This window comes from Sarcophilus harrisii, chromosome X (assembly GCF_902635505.1).
Source record: "Sarcophilus harrisii chromosome X, mSarHar1.11, whole genome shotgun sequence".
Classification (NCBI taxonomy): Eukaryota; Metazoa; Chordata; class Mammalia; order Dasyuromorphia; family Dasyuridae; genus Sarcophilus; species Sarcophilus harrisii.
The window spans coordinates 72,535,036-72,547,551 of NC_045432.1; the positions used below are offsets into that span (position 1 = coordinate 72,535,036).

At 41.7% G+C, this 12,516-nt stretch overlaps 1 protein-coding gene across 1 annotated transcript in view; it reads left to right on the top strand.

Annotated features, from left to right (window-relative positions):
* Positions 1–12,265, top strand: part of CENPI (centromere protein I) — a 49,578-nt gene extending 37,313 nt beyond the window's left edge. Inside the window, exons 16-21 of the mRNA XM_031944948.1 lie at positions 1,247–1,379; positions 2,361–2,485; positions 3,672–3,729; positions 3,887–4,102; positions 8,681–8,722; positions 10,328–12,265. Coding sequence (XP_031800808.1) covers positions 1,247–1,379; positions 2,361–2,485; positions 3,672–3,729; positions 3,887–4,102; positions 8,681–8,722; positions 10,328–10,489 — 736 coding nt within the window. The 3' untranslated portion in view covers positions 10,490–12,265. The remainder of the gene's footprint in view (positions 1–1,246; positions 1,380–2,360; positions 2,486–3,671; positions 3,730–3,886; positions 4,103–8,680; positions 8,723–10,327) is intronic.
* The last annotated feature ends 251 nt before the right edge of the window (positions 12,266–12,516 follow it).

A 12,516-nucleotide genomic window follows, 5' to 3' on the forward strand; every position in this document is an offset into this window, starting at 1 on the left:
CTTGTAGGGCTTTGCCAAAAGTCTTCTATCTGGAGCTCATTTGGGCACTACTTAGCACCTGCACGGACACCTTTGGCACTGTGGTGTTTTGTACAGGCTCACCTTCCTGTGTTAACTGCACTTTGCCATGCCGTTTCCATCTTCCACTTTAATCTCAACCAATTTGGTCTAAATAGAAGACTAGCCATGCTTTGTTTTCAAAACCGAAATTGGTCGGCTTGAGAAGAATGCAGAACATTCTAGTTTCTGATCCTCAGCAGGAAGAGAGAAGCCAAAGACCAGACTAAATCACTTTTGAAGTACCTGCCACATCCAGGTCAGTTTGAGTGAAGGTCTTGACAGCTTCGTAACTTAGGAAGTGAAGCGAAAAGGTTGCAGTAACCTTCTTTTTGTTGTCGTTGAAATTTGTTGTCGTTGCTTTGGACTTTATATAACGTTGATGTAGGATGCGTGAGGGTGGATGGTGATGGTGGCCCGCTGGAGCTGCCTCGGATTTCCTTGATGTTGAGAAGCTTACTAGTGCAACTTGGCATCTTTGGGGATCACTTGGACTACTGCAGTGAGCTAGGTGACTTGTTTAGGGCCAGACAGGCAGTCTGTATCCAAGGTGGCAGAGACCCGAGCCCCAAGCCTTTCCGACTCTGAGATAAATCATCTCCCACTGTATGCTGCCTGCCGCTGTGGCCAAAAGTAATTCTCCATTCGTTTGAATCTTTGTTAAATTAAACTGTTCATAGTTTACTTTCTGTATCCTTCAGTTCCATTCCTTGTTTTAGTGCATCATAGCATATATTTATGCTCTCTTCTCCCATTTCCTGGTTTGGGATCCAGAGCTACTTTCTTGGGTATTTAGTTTCCAGCCTCTTACGGCCATAGTCTGCATGATTGTTGCATGTTGGTGATGAGTGCTTAGCAAGTATTACCAATGTGCTCAGGGGCTATCCAGATCGCAGGTTGACTCAACAGAGTCGATAGCTTGGGATGATGGGAACTTCTCGTCCCCTCTTTGTCATCCTGAGTTAAGAACACTCAGTTCCCAGGGTGTGTCCTAAAGACTTATTGGAAGGTCTTTCATGGAGTGTGCTCCTTATGTTTGCCCTATATAGGAGTACCAAACTCTGGAGTACCAACAAGAAAGTTTTGTAAACTGGCACATACCGACTTTTGTCCCATTCTCTACAGAACAGCTTGGGAGTTAGAGTTTGGGGAACGCCTGTGTGTGAATTGCTTGCTTTTCTGATTATAGGGACATTACCATTATTGCCCTGAACTCTGTGTCTGAGCTGATCTACTATGTGGGATGGCTGTCCACGATTGCCCTGCGCTTGGAGGATTACAATAGTTTCTTGTTACACTTTATTTTGGATTTCTTTGAGACAGTAAGCATCCTGTTCCCTGTGATTATTTCTCATCGTGTCTGTGTGTTTCGATGGTCTGTTATTTAAGTGTTTCTCTGCAATCGCTTGTTCCGGGTGGTGATGGCTCATACGAACATGATTTAAACCAGTTGAAATTTTTAATGGAATATACTTCTGAAGAATTATTTATTTCATGGAAATTAAAAGGGAAATGGATATCTTTTCTTGCCACAGGATTGATCCTTAGCAAATATGGGATATATTTGCCAACGGCCATTTTTCCTTATTCAGATTCTAAGTTCTCTTAGTTTTAAGTATTCTTGTTTTAGAGCCTTCCCACTCAATGACATCTCGCCCCTTGCAGTCATAACGTGTCTTCCCCACAGGCAGCATTGGCATGTTTCCAGTCTTTTCTGGAATCCGTTTCTTCAGGAGAAGTAATCTCGTCTTTGGTCTCATTTGTTTTCTAATGCATCAGACTAGCTAGTTGTTAACATGTACTAGAATGGATTACTTACTATGTGTCACTCTTCTGTTATCACTAGCCTCTCAGGTAACTTGTTATTTAGCCTTCTGAGAACAGTTCCTTAGCCTAACTATTGACCAGTCAAATAGAAATTTATTAGAATATAATAGAAAATTATTAGGTGAGAGAGAAGGTTTATAGATTCCTATTTTGCCTATGAAGATTGTTGACTTCTGACCTATTGGAATAATTACTTGTAATATTGTAATAAACAGGGGCAGCTCGGTGGCACAGTGGATAGAGCACTAGCCCTGAAGTCAGGAGGACCTGAGTTCAAATCTGGCCTCAGACACTTAACACTTCCTAGCTGTGTGACCCTGGGCAAGACACTTAATCCCAATTGCCTCAGGAATATACATACATACATATATATGTAGTAATAAACAATGAGTAAACACTTTTATGCAGATGCTCTTTTTGTTATACTCGATTAAGAACTAGAGAGTATCATCTGATTGTATCTTTGTTCCCTAAAGGTATCTGACATGTATCTCAATTACGGCCTTCCATTAGTGGTGATGTTTCCACCTGGGGTCTTCTATCCAGCACTAATCACCTCAGATACCATCACCCTGAACCATCTCTGTTATATCATGTACAGGTATGTGGCCTTTTCCAAACTCTAAAGGCAATTCCATCTTGATGTATCTGATAATCTATTCATGATTTCTGTTTGCTTTCTGCTGGGGTCTTTTTAATCAGGGAAAAAGAATGCTATTCTCTGGGATATGGTTGTCCAGCATGGGATGCTGCTGCCACTGATATCTTATAGCGTCGGTGCTGGCTTTGGGATGGATAAATGCGCTCTGAAAGCCTTGGCAAGTTGTGTATTTTTTTGCTGAGCAGCAGTACTTGAACTTTTTTTTTAATATATTTTTATTGATATCTTTTTGTTTTTATATCACCTTTGTTTCTGAATAGTAGCTTCTTCCTGCCCTACCTAGAGAACCATCCATTATCACAAATAATAAAAAAGAAAAAGGGAGAAAATGCACTTGAGAAACCCATCGCACCCCAACCCACAGTTCTCTATTTCAGCCAAGAACAGATGGGAGTACATTTCCTCAAGTCTTTGAGGATGAGTTTGGACATTATTGGGTTTTTGCTTGCTTGCTTGCTTGCTTTATTTCATTATTTCACGGTATATACTGTTTTCTTGGATCTGATTTAGTTTGCTCAGCATCAGAACTTAGTATTCCCATGCTGTTCTGAATTCTTTGGTTTTTTTCTTTTCCTGACGGCACACTACTGTGCCATTACCACATGTAATTCTCATATGTCACATTCTGTTTAGCCATTCCTCAGTCAGTAGGCCTCTACTTTGTTTGCACTTTTTTTGCTACCACAAAAAAAAATACTGTTTTGACTATTTGGGGAGAGATGGGGAAGGGAAAGGTCAGCATCATGTAGAGTGGCTTCCTGTTCTTTCATTTAAACTTAAATTTTTCTTTTAGAAAATCAAATACTAGATAGCTCATTATTTGAAACGGGGAGCTCCACAAGAGTCCCAGTACTCCCCATCTGATGGCAGTGTTGTTCCCTTCCCTAAAGAAGGCCACACTTTTTCTTCTCCTAATAAAGTAGATAAAGAATGTGTCAGGACCAGCCGTCAGATTGCCTTTGAACTTAAGCTCATGTCTGATCCTCCCGAGGAGTGTAGCAGTCTCAGACCAGGAAGGGAAAAAATGTTAACCAACCGGGTGCCTGTGTGCCATTACCAGCATTCATCCATGTTACCATCAGCATTTTGGTTTTCCAATTCCGTTGCATTTTGTTGTTTCTGTTAGGTATCGTGTCAACTTGACTGCTGCCAAGGAAAATGAATTGCTGCACCAGGAAGCGAAGGTAGATTGGTGCCATCAAATCTCTTATCGTGACTGAGGTGACAAGTGTGACCTTATTAAGTGTCCTAGATGTATAGGGTGACAGGTGTGTTTGGAAGGGAGGGTGAAAGCTGATTCTCACAACCTGGTTGATGAGCTTTTTTCCCCTGTCCCCTTAGGAAAGACTGAAGTTCAACAAAGCATACCAAGAGTTTAATGATTATGTGACCTCCTTGGTGGACTGCCTCTGGACATCCACATCCTTGGACAAAGGCCACTATCTTTACATAGAGCCTGAGATCCTAGAAAAAACGAAAATAAAGGAAATTAAGAAGAGTTTAAATCTAATTAATCATCCAGCCTTACAGCCTTATTCCGTCTACTTTCTGCTTCAGGTAAAAGCACATCCTGGATTACTTGCTTTGTGGTGTCTTGAAAACATTTTCTCGCTCCTCACTATCTCATACTCTATTGCTTCGTCAACAATATCCTTTATTAAAATGGGATACCTTTGAGAGATTGGGACCCCCATGGCGGTAAGAACCCTCAGGGGTCTAGGTTTAGAATAGAGAATAATGTGAGGGATTTGTTCCTTTCAGGTATAGCACGAAGCCCATTTTGGAAGTGGCTGCAGAAATGTTTCACTCTTATGTTTGTCTGCCTTGAAATGTCCCCCATCTCACTGTCTTCTTTGCCACTCTGCCTCCATGCAGCTTTCCTTGATCATTCCTGATGATTTTATTCTCCTTTGAATTCCTCTAATCTAGCTGTCTAGACTCTAGTCTAGCTCAAGGGAAGTCACCAGATTGTAGGTCTTAGGCTACAAAGACCCCACTTCCAAGCAAACCTAGACCCAGAGGCTGAAGTGAGTGCGCAGTTTTCCCCTTCTCTTTGATCTCCCCCAGTATTCTTTTGCTTTGGTATTCTCCACAGTTCTTAGTCATTGAAATACACACAGAATTAAATGTAAAAAAGCCAGGGACTTTCAGGGGTCAGCACAACAGAGTAAGAGGCCCAGGCCACCGATTTGAGGGCCCTGTTGCTGATAGCCTGCCCGAGACTGGGAAATGAGGGCTTCTCAAGAGTTCAAAGGGGCTGAGAGATTTTTTTAGCTCAGCCCTCTCACTTAAGAAATGAGCCACCAGCCCCAGGTTGGAGAGAGCCTCTTTGCAGGATCTTTGCTGTGAATCCTGGTTCTGCTACTTCCCTTAGAATTTTGAGCAAGTCATTTGACTTCTTGGGCCTAATTTTCCTTGTCAGTAAAACAAAAGGTTTAAGTAGATGACCAACAACTCCGCGCCCCCCCCCCCCCCCCCCCCCCCCCCCCCCCCCCCGACCCTTTCTGGTTATAAATCCTGTGATTCTATTGCTTTGCCCAGGTACACCCAACCACTTAGTTAGTGGCCACATTGAGTCTAGAACCCAGATCTCTGAAATACCAGTGCTCTTTCTCCTAAACCATGGTAGCTCTGCCTTCCTCACAGGCCCTTAGGTAAATAAGAGTACTTACATAAGGCCCTTCCATGATTTCTCCAGGACAGTAATGACCTGGCCAATTCTGCCCACTTTTCCTCTTGGTTCCCTCTAGCTTAGTTCCCGATGTCACCTGTCAGGCACCATCTAAAGTAGCAGGGATGTGCTTTGTGCTCACAAAACACTGACGATAAATGGTATATACCAAGTAACTCATAGATGGCTAAATGCATTGGAAATGAATGAAATGAAATGCCGGCGTGTCGTAAGGCCTGACAGTTATGAAGAATTCAGAGAAATATGGGCAAACTTGGGTCCCACAGTACCAGGTGTAGAAATGCAAATCAAAGAATGACATATACAGTGATGAAAACGGTCACTTGTAAAGCAAACACCACGGTAAAAAGGAGCCCATTTGAGGACTCATACAGGTCAGTGCTGGTGCCGTAGTAGCCAGGCTGAAAGAAGCGAGTCTTTACTTTCTGTTAACAAAAGTGGAAAGGAACGTACATGTACCTGTCACAATTATACCCCTGGGTTTTACAGAGCTGTGATTGGGAATATATCTGGGGAGAGGGGAAAACGTAATTTGAAGAGTTAGAAACGATCTGACAGAATAAAATAGATCAGTAAAAAAAGTACCATTTTGAGTTGTAGGCAAACAGACTTTTGGTTTGGTGGGTTTTTTTTTTTTTTCCTGGAAAATCAAGTTGAAGTTTAATATGTTTAAGGAAGCAGTGTTAGGTGGTTACAGTGGCTAATGCTTTTTTCCAGCACCAGAGGGCACTGTTCTGTAACAAATGGGAAACCTACTTTTTGCAGTAGTCAACAGATGCTTTTGTATGGGCTAAGAAAATATTAGGCCTTAATACTAATCAGTCTTTTAAGAGAGTTGCCTTTGAATTTCAGTCACCCAGAACTTAGCATCTAAATGTCTTAATTCTAGGGGCGGTATAAAAGGTGTGCGGCTTTATTAATAGGGGCTCCTGTTAATTTAATTTTGGTACTTTTTAATCAGCCTTGAATAATCCCTGGAGATGGACCAAGTTAACTAGCTTTTCTGTACAAAACTTAGTGGAACAGCTTGGTTAATTAATTTTTCAAAGCTTCCAAAAATTAGTCACCTCACCAGCAAGCAGTGGGACTTGTTCAAATTTGGGAGGGATCTATGTTTCTGAAGACTTTGTTGTTCCAGGCCCCCTATTTAATGATCTACAATCATTTAATAAGCTCTTACTGTGTGCCAAGCATTATGCTAGGTGCTAGGGATACAGCAACAAAAGCGCTAGCAGTCTCTACCTTTAAGGTACTGAATGTCAAGGAAGACTTCTGTGCCTCTGTATGTGGGAGAGAAAAAATGAAGTATATACCATATAAATACATAGTAATTCAGTGGAAATGGGACATTAGCAGCTGGGAGGGAGTAGAGGAAGAAAGGAGAGGGACGCAACTATGAAAGGTCTCATGCTTTAAGTAGGTGGTACTTAAATTGAGCACTAAAGGGAACCAGAGAGTTGAAGAGATGACCATGAGGATGGAGGGCAGGGCAGAGGCAACAAAGGTTAGGAGATAGAGTGTTCTAGGTGAGGAAAGAGCAAAGCAGCCCACTTTGGCTAGACTGGTAAATGCAGAAAGGTGAGGGATGGAAAGTGATTCTAGAAAGGTGTCTTGGCAAGTACTTTACGTGCCAAAACAAAATTTCTCTTTGTTCTGGCAGCTGGGAATTACTGCGATTTGAGTTTCACAGGCTGACATGATTAGATCTTTGCTTTAGGAACACGACTGACAACCATGTAGACAGTGGATTGAAGAGAGGGCCTGTTTGGGAGGCCAGTTAGGGGACTCCTGTAATAGCTCCAGGTGAGAGATGGGGAAGAGCTGTGTTAGCAGAGAGAACAAGATACTCAAAAGGACAAGACTTGGCAATTGATGGAGACAAAGAAGTTCAGAAATAGAGCTGGTTTTTGTAAAAATCTAAGGAGTTCTCTTCTATGACATCCATTTGAAATATTCAAGAGTCATTTGGGGAGGTGGGGCAAGAAATCATGGCGCAGACTAGAGCTTGATCTGAGAAACATCTGTGTAGAGATAATAAGCCAGTGGGTGCTGATTAGTTCATCAAGAGAGAGCAGGTCCAGGACAGAGCCCTGGGGTCCCCCCGCAGTTAAGGAATGGGATATAAATGATAAAAAGATACAGGGGGAGAATCTGGAGAGAGTGAAGGCCCCCAAACACTGAGACTATCCAAGAGACAGAGACCCGAGACAATCTATAAGAGAGAGAGAGACAGAGAGTGGGAATGAGTGCTAGAGTTCAATCAAGAATGATGAGAGTTAAGAAAAAGCCATTAGATTTGGCAGTTAGTAGGTTATTGATGACCTTGGAGAGAACAGTTTCATGTCAAGTGGTACAAATGGAAAGAAAATTGCAGAGGGTTGAGGAGTAAGGAAAGGAAGTAGGGGCAATATAGATAATTTTTTTTTTCTAAGACTTCAGCTCTGAAAGAGAAAAGAGGTATATAGAAATAAAGTAAGAGAAGATGGAAGGGATAAAAGGGTCGAGTGAAGGTTTTTTAAAGATTAAAGTGATGTAGGCTTTTTTGTATGGATCAGAAAATAAACCTAGGAAAGATAGAAAATTAAAGAGAGGGAGTTATAATGGCAGCAGGCATGGAAAGGTAATAGGATCGAGTGTGCAGGTCAAAGGGTTGGCCTTGACAACAAGTGCTGCCTTTTCATCAGACTAATGGAGGAGAAAATAGAGGATGATGTTAAGGGGGGGAGAGGGGGATTAAGATGTAGAAAAGTGGCCATTTGTAGTGGACTGGCTTCTTCTCAGTAAAGTTTGGGTGAAGGAGAGCAGGAAGGGATGGCATGAAAGGCTTGAGAAAAGAAGTTGGAAAGGCTGTTTTAGGAATTTCAATAGAAAATCAGTCAGGAAGGAGGAAAAGAATACCCTGGCTGCTGTGATAGAAATCTGTGCTGAACCTAATTGGGCAGCCTGAGTAGCTTCACTGTCCCGGAGCTTTGTCACCAAATACTCATCTGATACCTGCTCAGCTCCCGCCCGGCTCGTGCCGACCTCTGCTTTCACACAGTCACAATAAAGGTGGTAGCGGCCATTTTTTGTCTAGCATATCTCTCCGTCAGCTTGTCTTCAGAATGTGGAGGGGATGTAAAACTACAAAAAGCTGCAGTTAATGTCCGAGCAGCTAAAACAAACGATAGCTTGAGAAGCAATTTTCTTTTTTTTTTAAATGCTATAGTGATCTCTTTTAGATCTTGTAATGTGGATGTCACATTGAATTCGTCATCTTAATAAAGGAAAGCATGAGCATAAACTTTTGATAGTGTAGCAGAATCTGAAAACAGATGCTATTTTCATCCCTTTTTCAATTTCTTTACTCTAGATCTTTGGTGGTTTTTAAGTTGTTCAAAATTTGGAGAAGCCTCAATTGATTTTCCTGTGATTTAACTAACAAGGCTTGTTTTTTCTTTAAGGGATGGCCATCAGAAAATGAATTTTCTTTGAATTTCATTCAGGTAAATACTGAAGAAAATTTTAAATTATAATCATATTAGCTCTTTCAGAGATCTCTTAAAAATGTTTTGCTGATTTTTTCTAAAGGTTGCTGTTGCTTCTCAATTATCCGCCCAGTATCTCCCTCTCCCTCATATCTCATACCCTGCTTCTTCACCCACAAGGAGATTGTCGTGTAATAATAAATCGAGTTATAAGTACAGTTAAGCAAAACACCCACACCATGTCTGACACCGTATGGTTTTCCTCATACCTCTAACTCACCGCCTTTCTGCCAACAATCAAAAGGCATGCTTTAGTATCAGTCGGTTAAAGGAAAAATTATCTACTCAATTGATTAATTTTAAGAGGTCTTTGAAAAAATATCAGTCCGTTAAAGGAAAAGTTATCCACTCAATTGATTAATTTTAAGAGGTCTTTGAAAAATCTGCTTTTCGTGGCCAGTGCACACACATTTTTCTTTCTTTTTTTCCTGAGACAATTGGGGTTAAGTGACTTGCCTGGGGTCACACCCCAGATTTGAACTCAGGTCCTCCTGACTTCAGGGCTGGTGCTCTATCCACTGCACCACCTAGCTGCCCCAACTACTTGTCATTCTTTTGGGTACTTTATAGTTTACAAAACTTTCTCCTTGGTAATCTAATGCGTTTTTTGGCATTTGTATATACAAATTGTGCAGCTATGCAGTAGTTTGACTTTTGTTACTGGTATCTTCCATTTCTCACCTTGTGCACCTTTGTGTAAGATTACAGAAACTGCCCAGGTCTCGGTGCTTTATGGTCATCTCCTGCTTGTACAGGTGTCTGCATCTGGATGGGCTGTTTTAGCCCCTAAGTTCTTAGAGATTGGGGAACATATCTAACATGCATCTCACTCTGCTGTATTTGGCTGGCCGCTTCATAGTAACTTTGTTCCAGTGAATCCGGCCCATCTGTGACTTGATTTTATTATGCATACATATCTTAAGGACTGGTAAAAATACCTAGCACCAAGTGAGGGGAAAATGGAGAATAATTCATACAATGCCAATGATGTTGTTAAAAAACAAAAAACCTAAGAAAGACTTGAGAACTGCTGAGTGTAGCCAACGCCCCTGACTGGAGAGGAGCAATGAGGTGGTGGGCCCCCCCACCTCCTGCCGAGAACGTAGAGTGAGCCAAACGCTTTGGGATGTGGCTACGAAGGGCATTTGCTTTGCTGGGCTCTGCAGCAGGTTTTTTTCCTTCTAATTTGGTGAGGCGGTGAGAGGGCACCAAAAAGGAGTCAGGGGGTGGAAGGGAAAGAAAAAGAGACCATTGAATCATTAAAAAATTCCCAGAAGAAAATGGAAGGAAGGGGAATAGACAGCAGAAGCAAAGCTGCCAGCTTGGAAAATAGCACATGAAGTTTAGTCTATATCTGGAAGGCCCCTCTGCTCTTCTGATGGGCAGCTACATGTGCAAATCTCATTTCCTCCTCAACTTAGTATCTAAACATGTTCAGCTTATTTGGAATTAGGTTCAGGATATTTTAAAATAATAGTATTCAAAAGTATAAAAGGAAAAAAATAAAGTTTATACACCTTAAAAAAAGAGCATTTAGTTACTGTGTTTTTTCTCTGCCTACAGAAAAAGAAATGGAACTGGTATTTGGACTATCTCCTTTTGGAAAATCTGCACGGCCTTCACCTTTTCATGCAGAGCAGCCTCAATGTTGCTGACAATCCCCCAGCACCCATCACCCAGCCTGATGACAAGCTGTCAGAGACTAGCATTTCAGAATCATTTTGAGCTTAGGACAAGTGAAGCTTACCAAGTAGCCTTCCTTGATGGCAAAACATTGCCATGCCTCAATTCGATTTTCTCTTATTGGATTTCTAACAGATTACCGTCGACAAGAATAGGAAAAGAGTGCTTAAGAGAGCCTTCAGTGACTGAGAAAGGATTTGGGATAGATGACTTTTTTTTAATCAAGAGTTTATTCTTCACTTCCTTAGTGAAACTATTTTAATGACTAGTAGGCATTTAATTCTCCCCCTCCCCCAAGTCTCTGTCTCTGTCCCCCTCCCCCCCAGCCAGTCGCTCCCATTTGCTTCCCTCCAGACTATATATAGTGAGGTTTCTGTTATGTGGTGGACTTTTAAAGATGTTTTTGTATAATGAATTACGTATAAGTTGCATTTCTGAAGGAGAGCTTAGTACAGATAATGGGAAGCATCATTGAATCGGCTAACATTGACACGTAACTCGGCCACAGTGAGACATGGCCGAGAGTGAGCCTCGTCCCTGATACGAGGCTCCAGCACGCTGCTGAATATAAGAGGCAGTGGTGGCAGCGGCAGTAGCCACTTGGACCCTCGATATGGAGCAGGGAGGAGGCCATGTGGATAACCCGATCAAGATTATCCATCAGGGACTTTCTGCTTCAAGCTGTCTGACTTCCTAGAAGTCTCAAGAACCAGCATACTGTGCACAGTGCCAGGATTTAAGTGCAGAGGCAATTAGACTAACCATTTACTTTTCAGACTGATTCTCTTGAAGGTTTTCTTTTTTTCGCACTGATCTGTTCAAAACAGCTTCAGTATTATACAAAAAGAACGTGTTTATCAGATTTTGCTGAGTAGTGTTCCCCTTTTACTACCATTCAAATCTTGGGGGGGAAAACTCGTTGAGTTTGTTTTTGTGCCTTTGCGGGTACATGGTCTCTTGGTATCTTAAAAAAAAGGAAACAAAGTTTTCCTAGTCATTTTTAAAGATTGTGTGTATATATGAGAAGTATGATAGCTCTAGCTCCAATCCAGAATCTTTCTCACTTGTTTTTTACTTTACTTTTTAAACAGAACTTACTGGCTTTTCAGAGCCTGATGCCTCTCTCCCCAAGATCTCCATGCCAGTCCCTCATTTGTAAGAAGGGATTTGATGATCCCTCAAATGGGAACAACTTCCGATTTGGGCCATACGACATTTATCAGTGGTTGATTTCAGTGCAGATTACTTATCAAGCCTTGCCATTAAAGAAACCTTTCCTTCTCCAAAAGGAATATTCGAGGACTTTCCTCCTGAGGGTCAGCATTGTGTTGACTGGACCATTCTCTGAGCACCGAGTTCTCCACCCACAGTCCCCTTGACCAGAGGTAGATTTGGACAACTTACATAAAAGTCTGACATCTTGAAATAATGGATTGGGCTGTGCATGATGAGCCAGATCTGGCTGCTTGAATATGCTCTTATTGAAAAACTTACTATAAAAGAAAGCAGACTTAGAGTGACGTGTGTGGAATTGGCTAGACCAAGATTGAGGTAGTACTTAGTTGAGTGGCATGTCCTTCACTTCTCACACTAGAAGGAACATCACCAAAAATGATTCCTACACCTCAGGAAGAGAAGTTGGCTTGTGAGTGTTTTCGCTCTACTGTGCTGTGAAGAACAAAAGCTAGACAGCGCAGTTAGATGCCTGCCACCTTTTCAAAGTGCTTGAAGAAATGCTTTTAGAACTGTGCCAAGGGAATAGAGCTCAGAATTTGATGAAATGACAACAGCTGACAAGATAAAGAACAACAGAAAGAGGAAGCACTCTGTACCATCTCAAAAAAATAGCAAAAGGCAAGCTCTGATCTCTGCAAAAAGCCACATTTTGCTTCTATACAGAACAAGAAATTTCTTCCAGCTTAACGATTTCCAAACCTTGACAGACTTGTGGGCATCATGGTAAAAACAACTTTGCCCTTGGTAAAATGTGGAGATACCCAAGTGCTAAAGTAATCGTCCAGTGGTGAGAGCAAAGCTGAAGCAGAGGTGTTCAAAGGGCCAACTAGAGC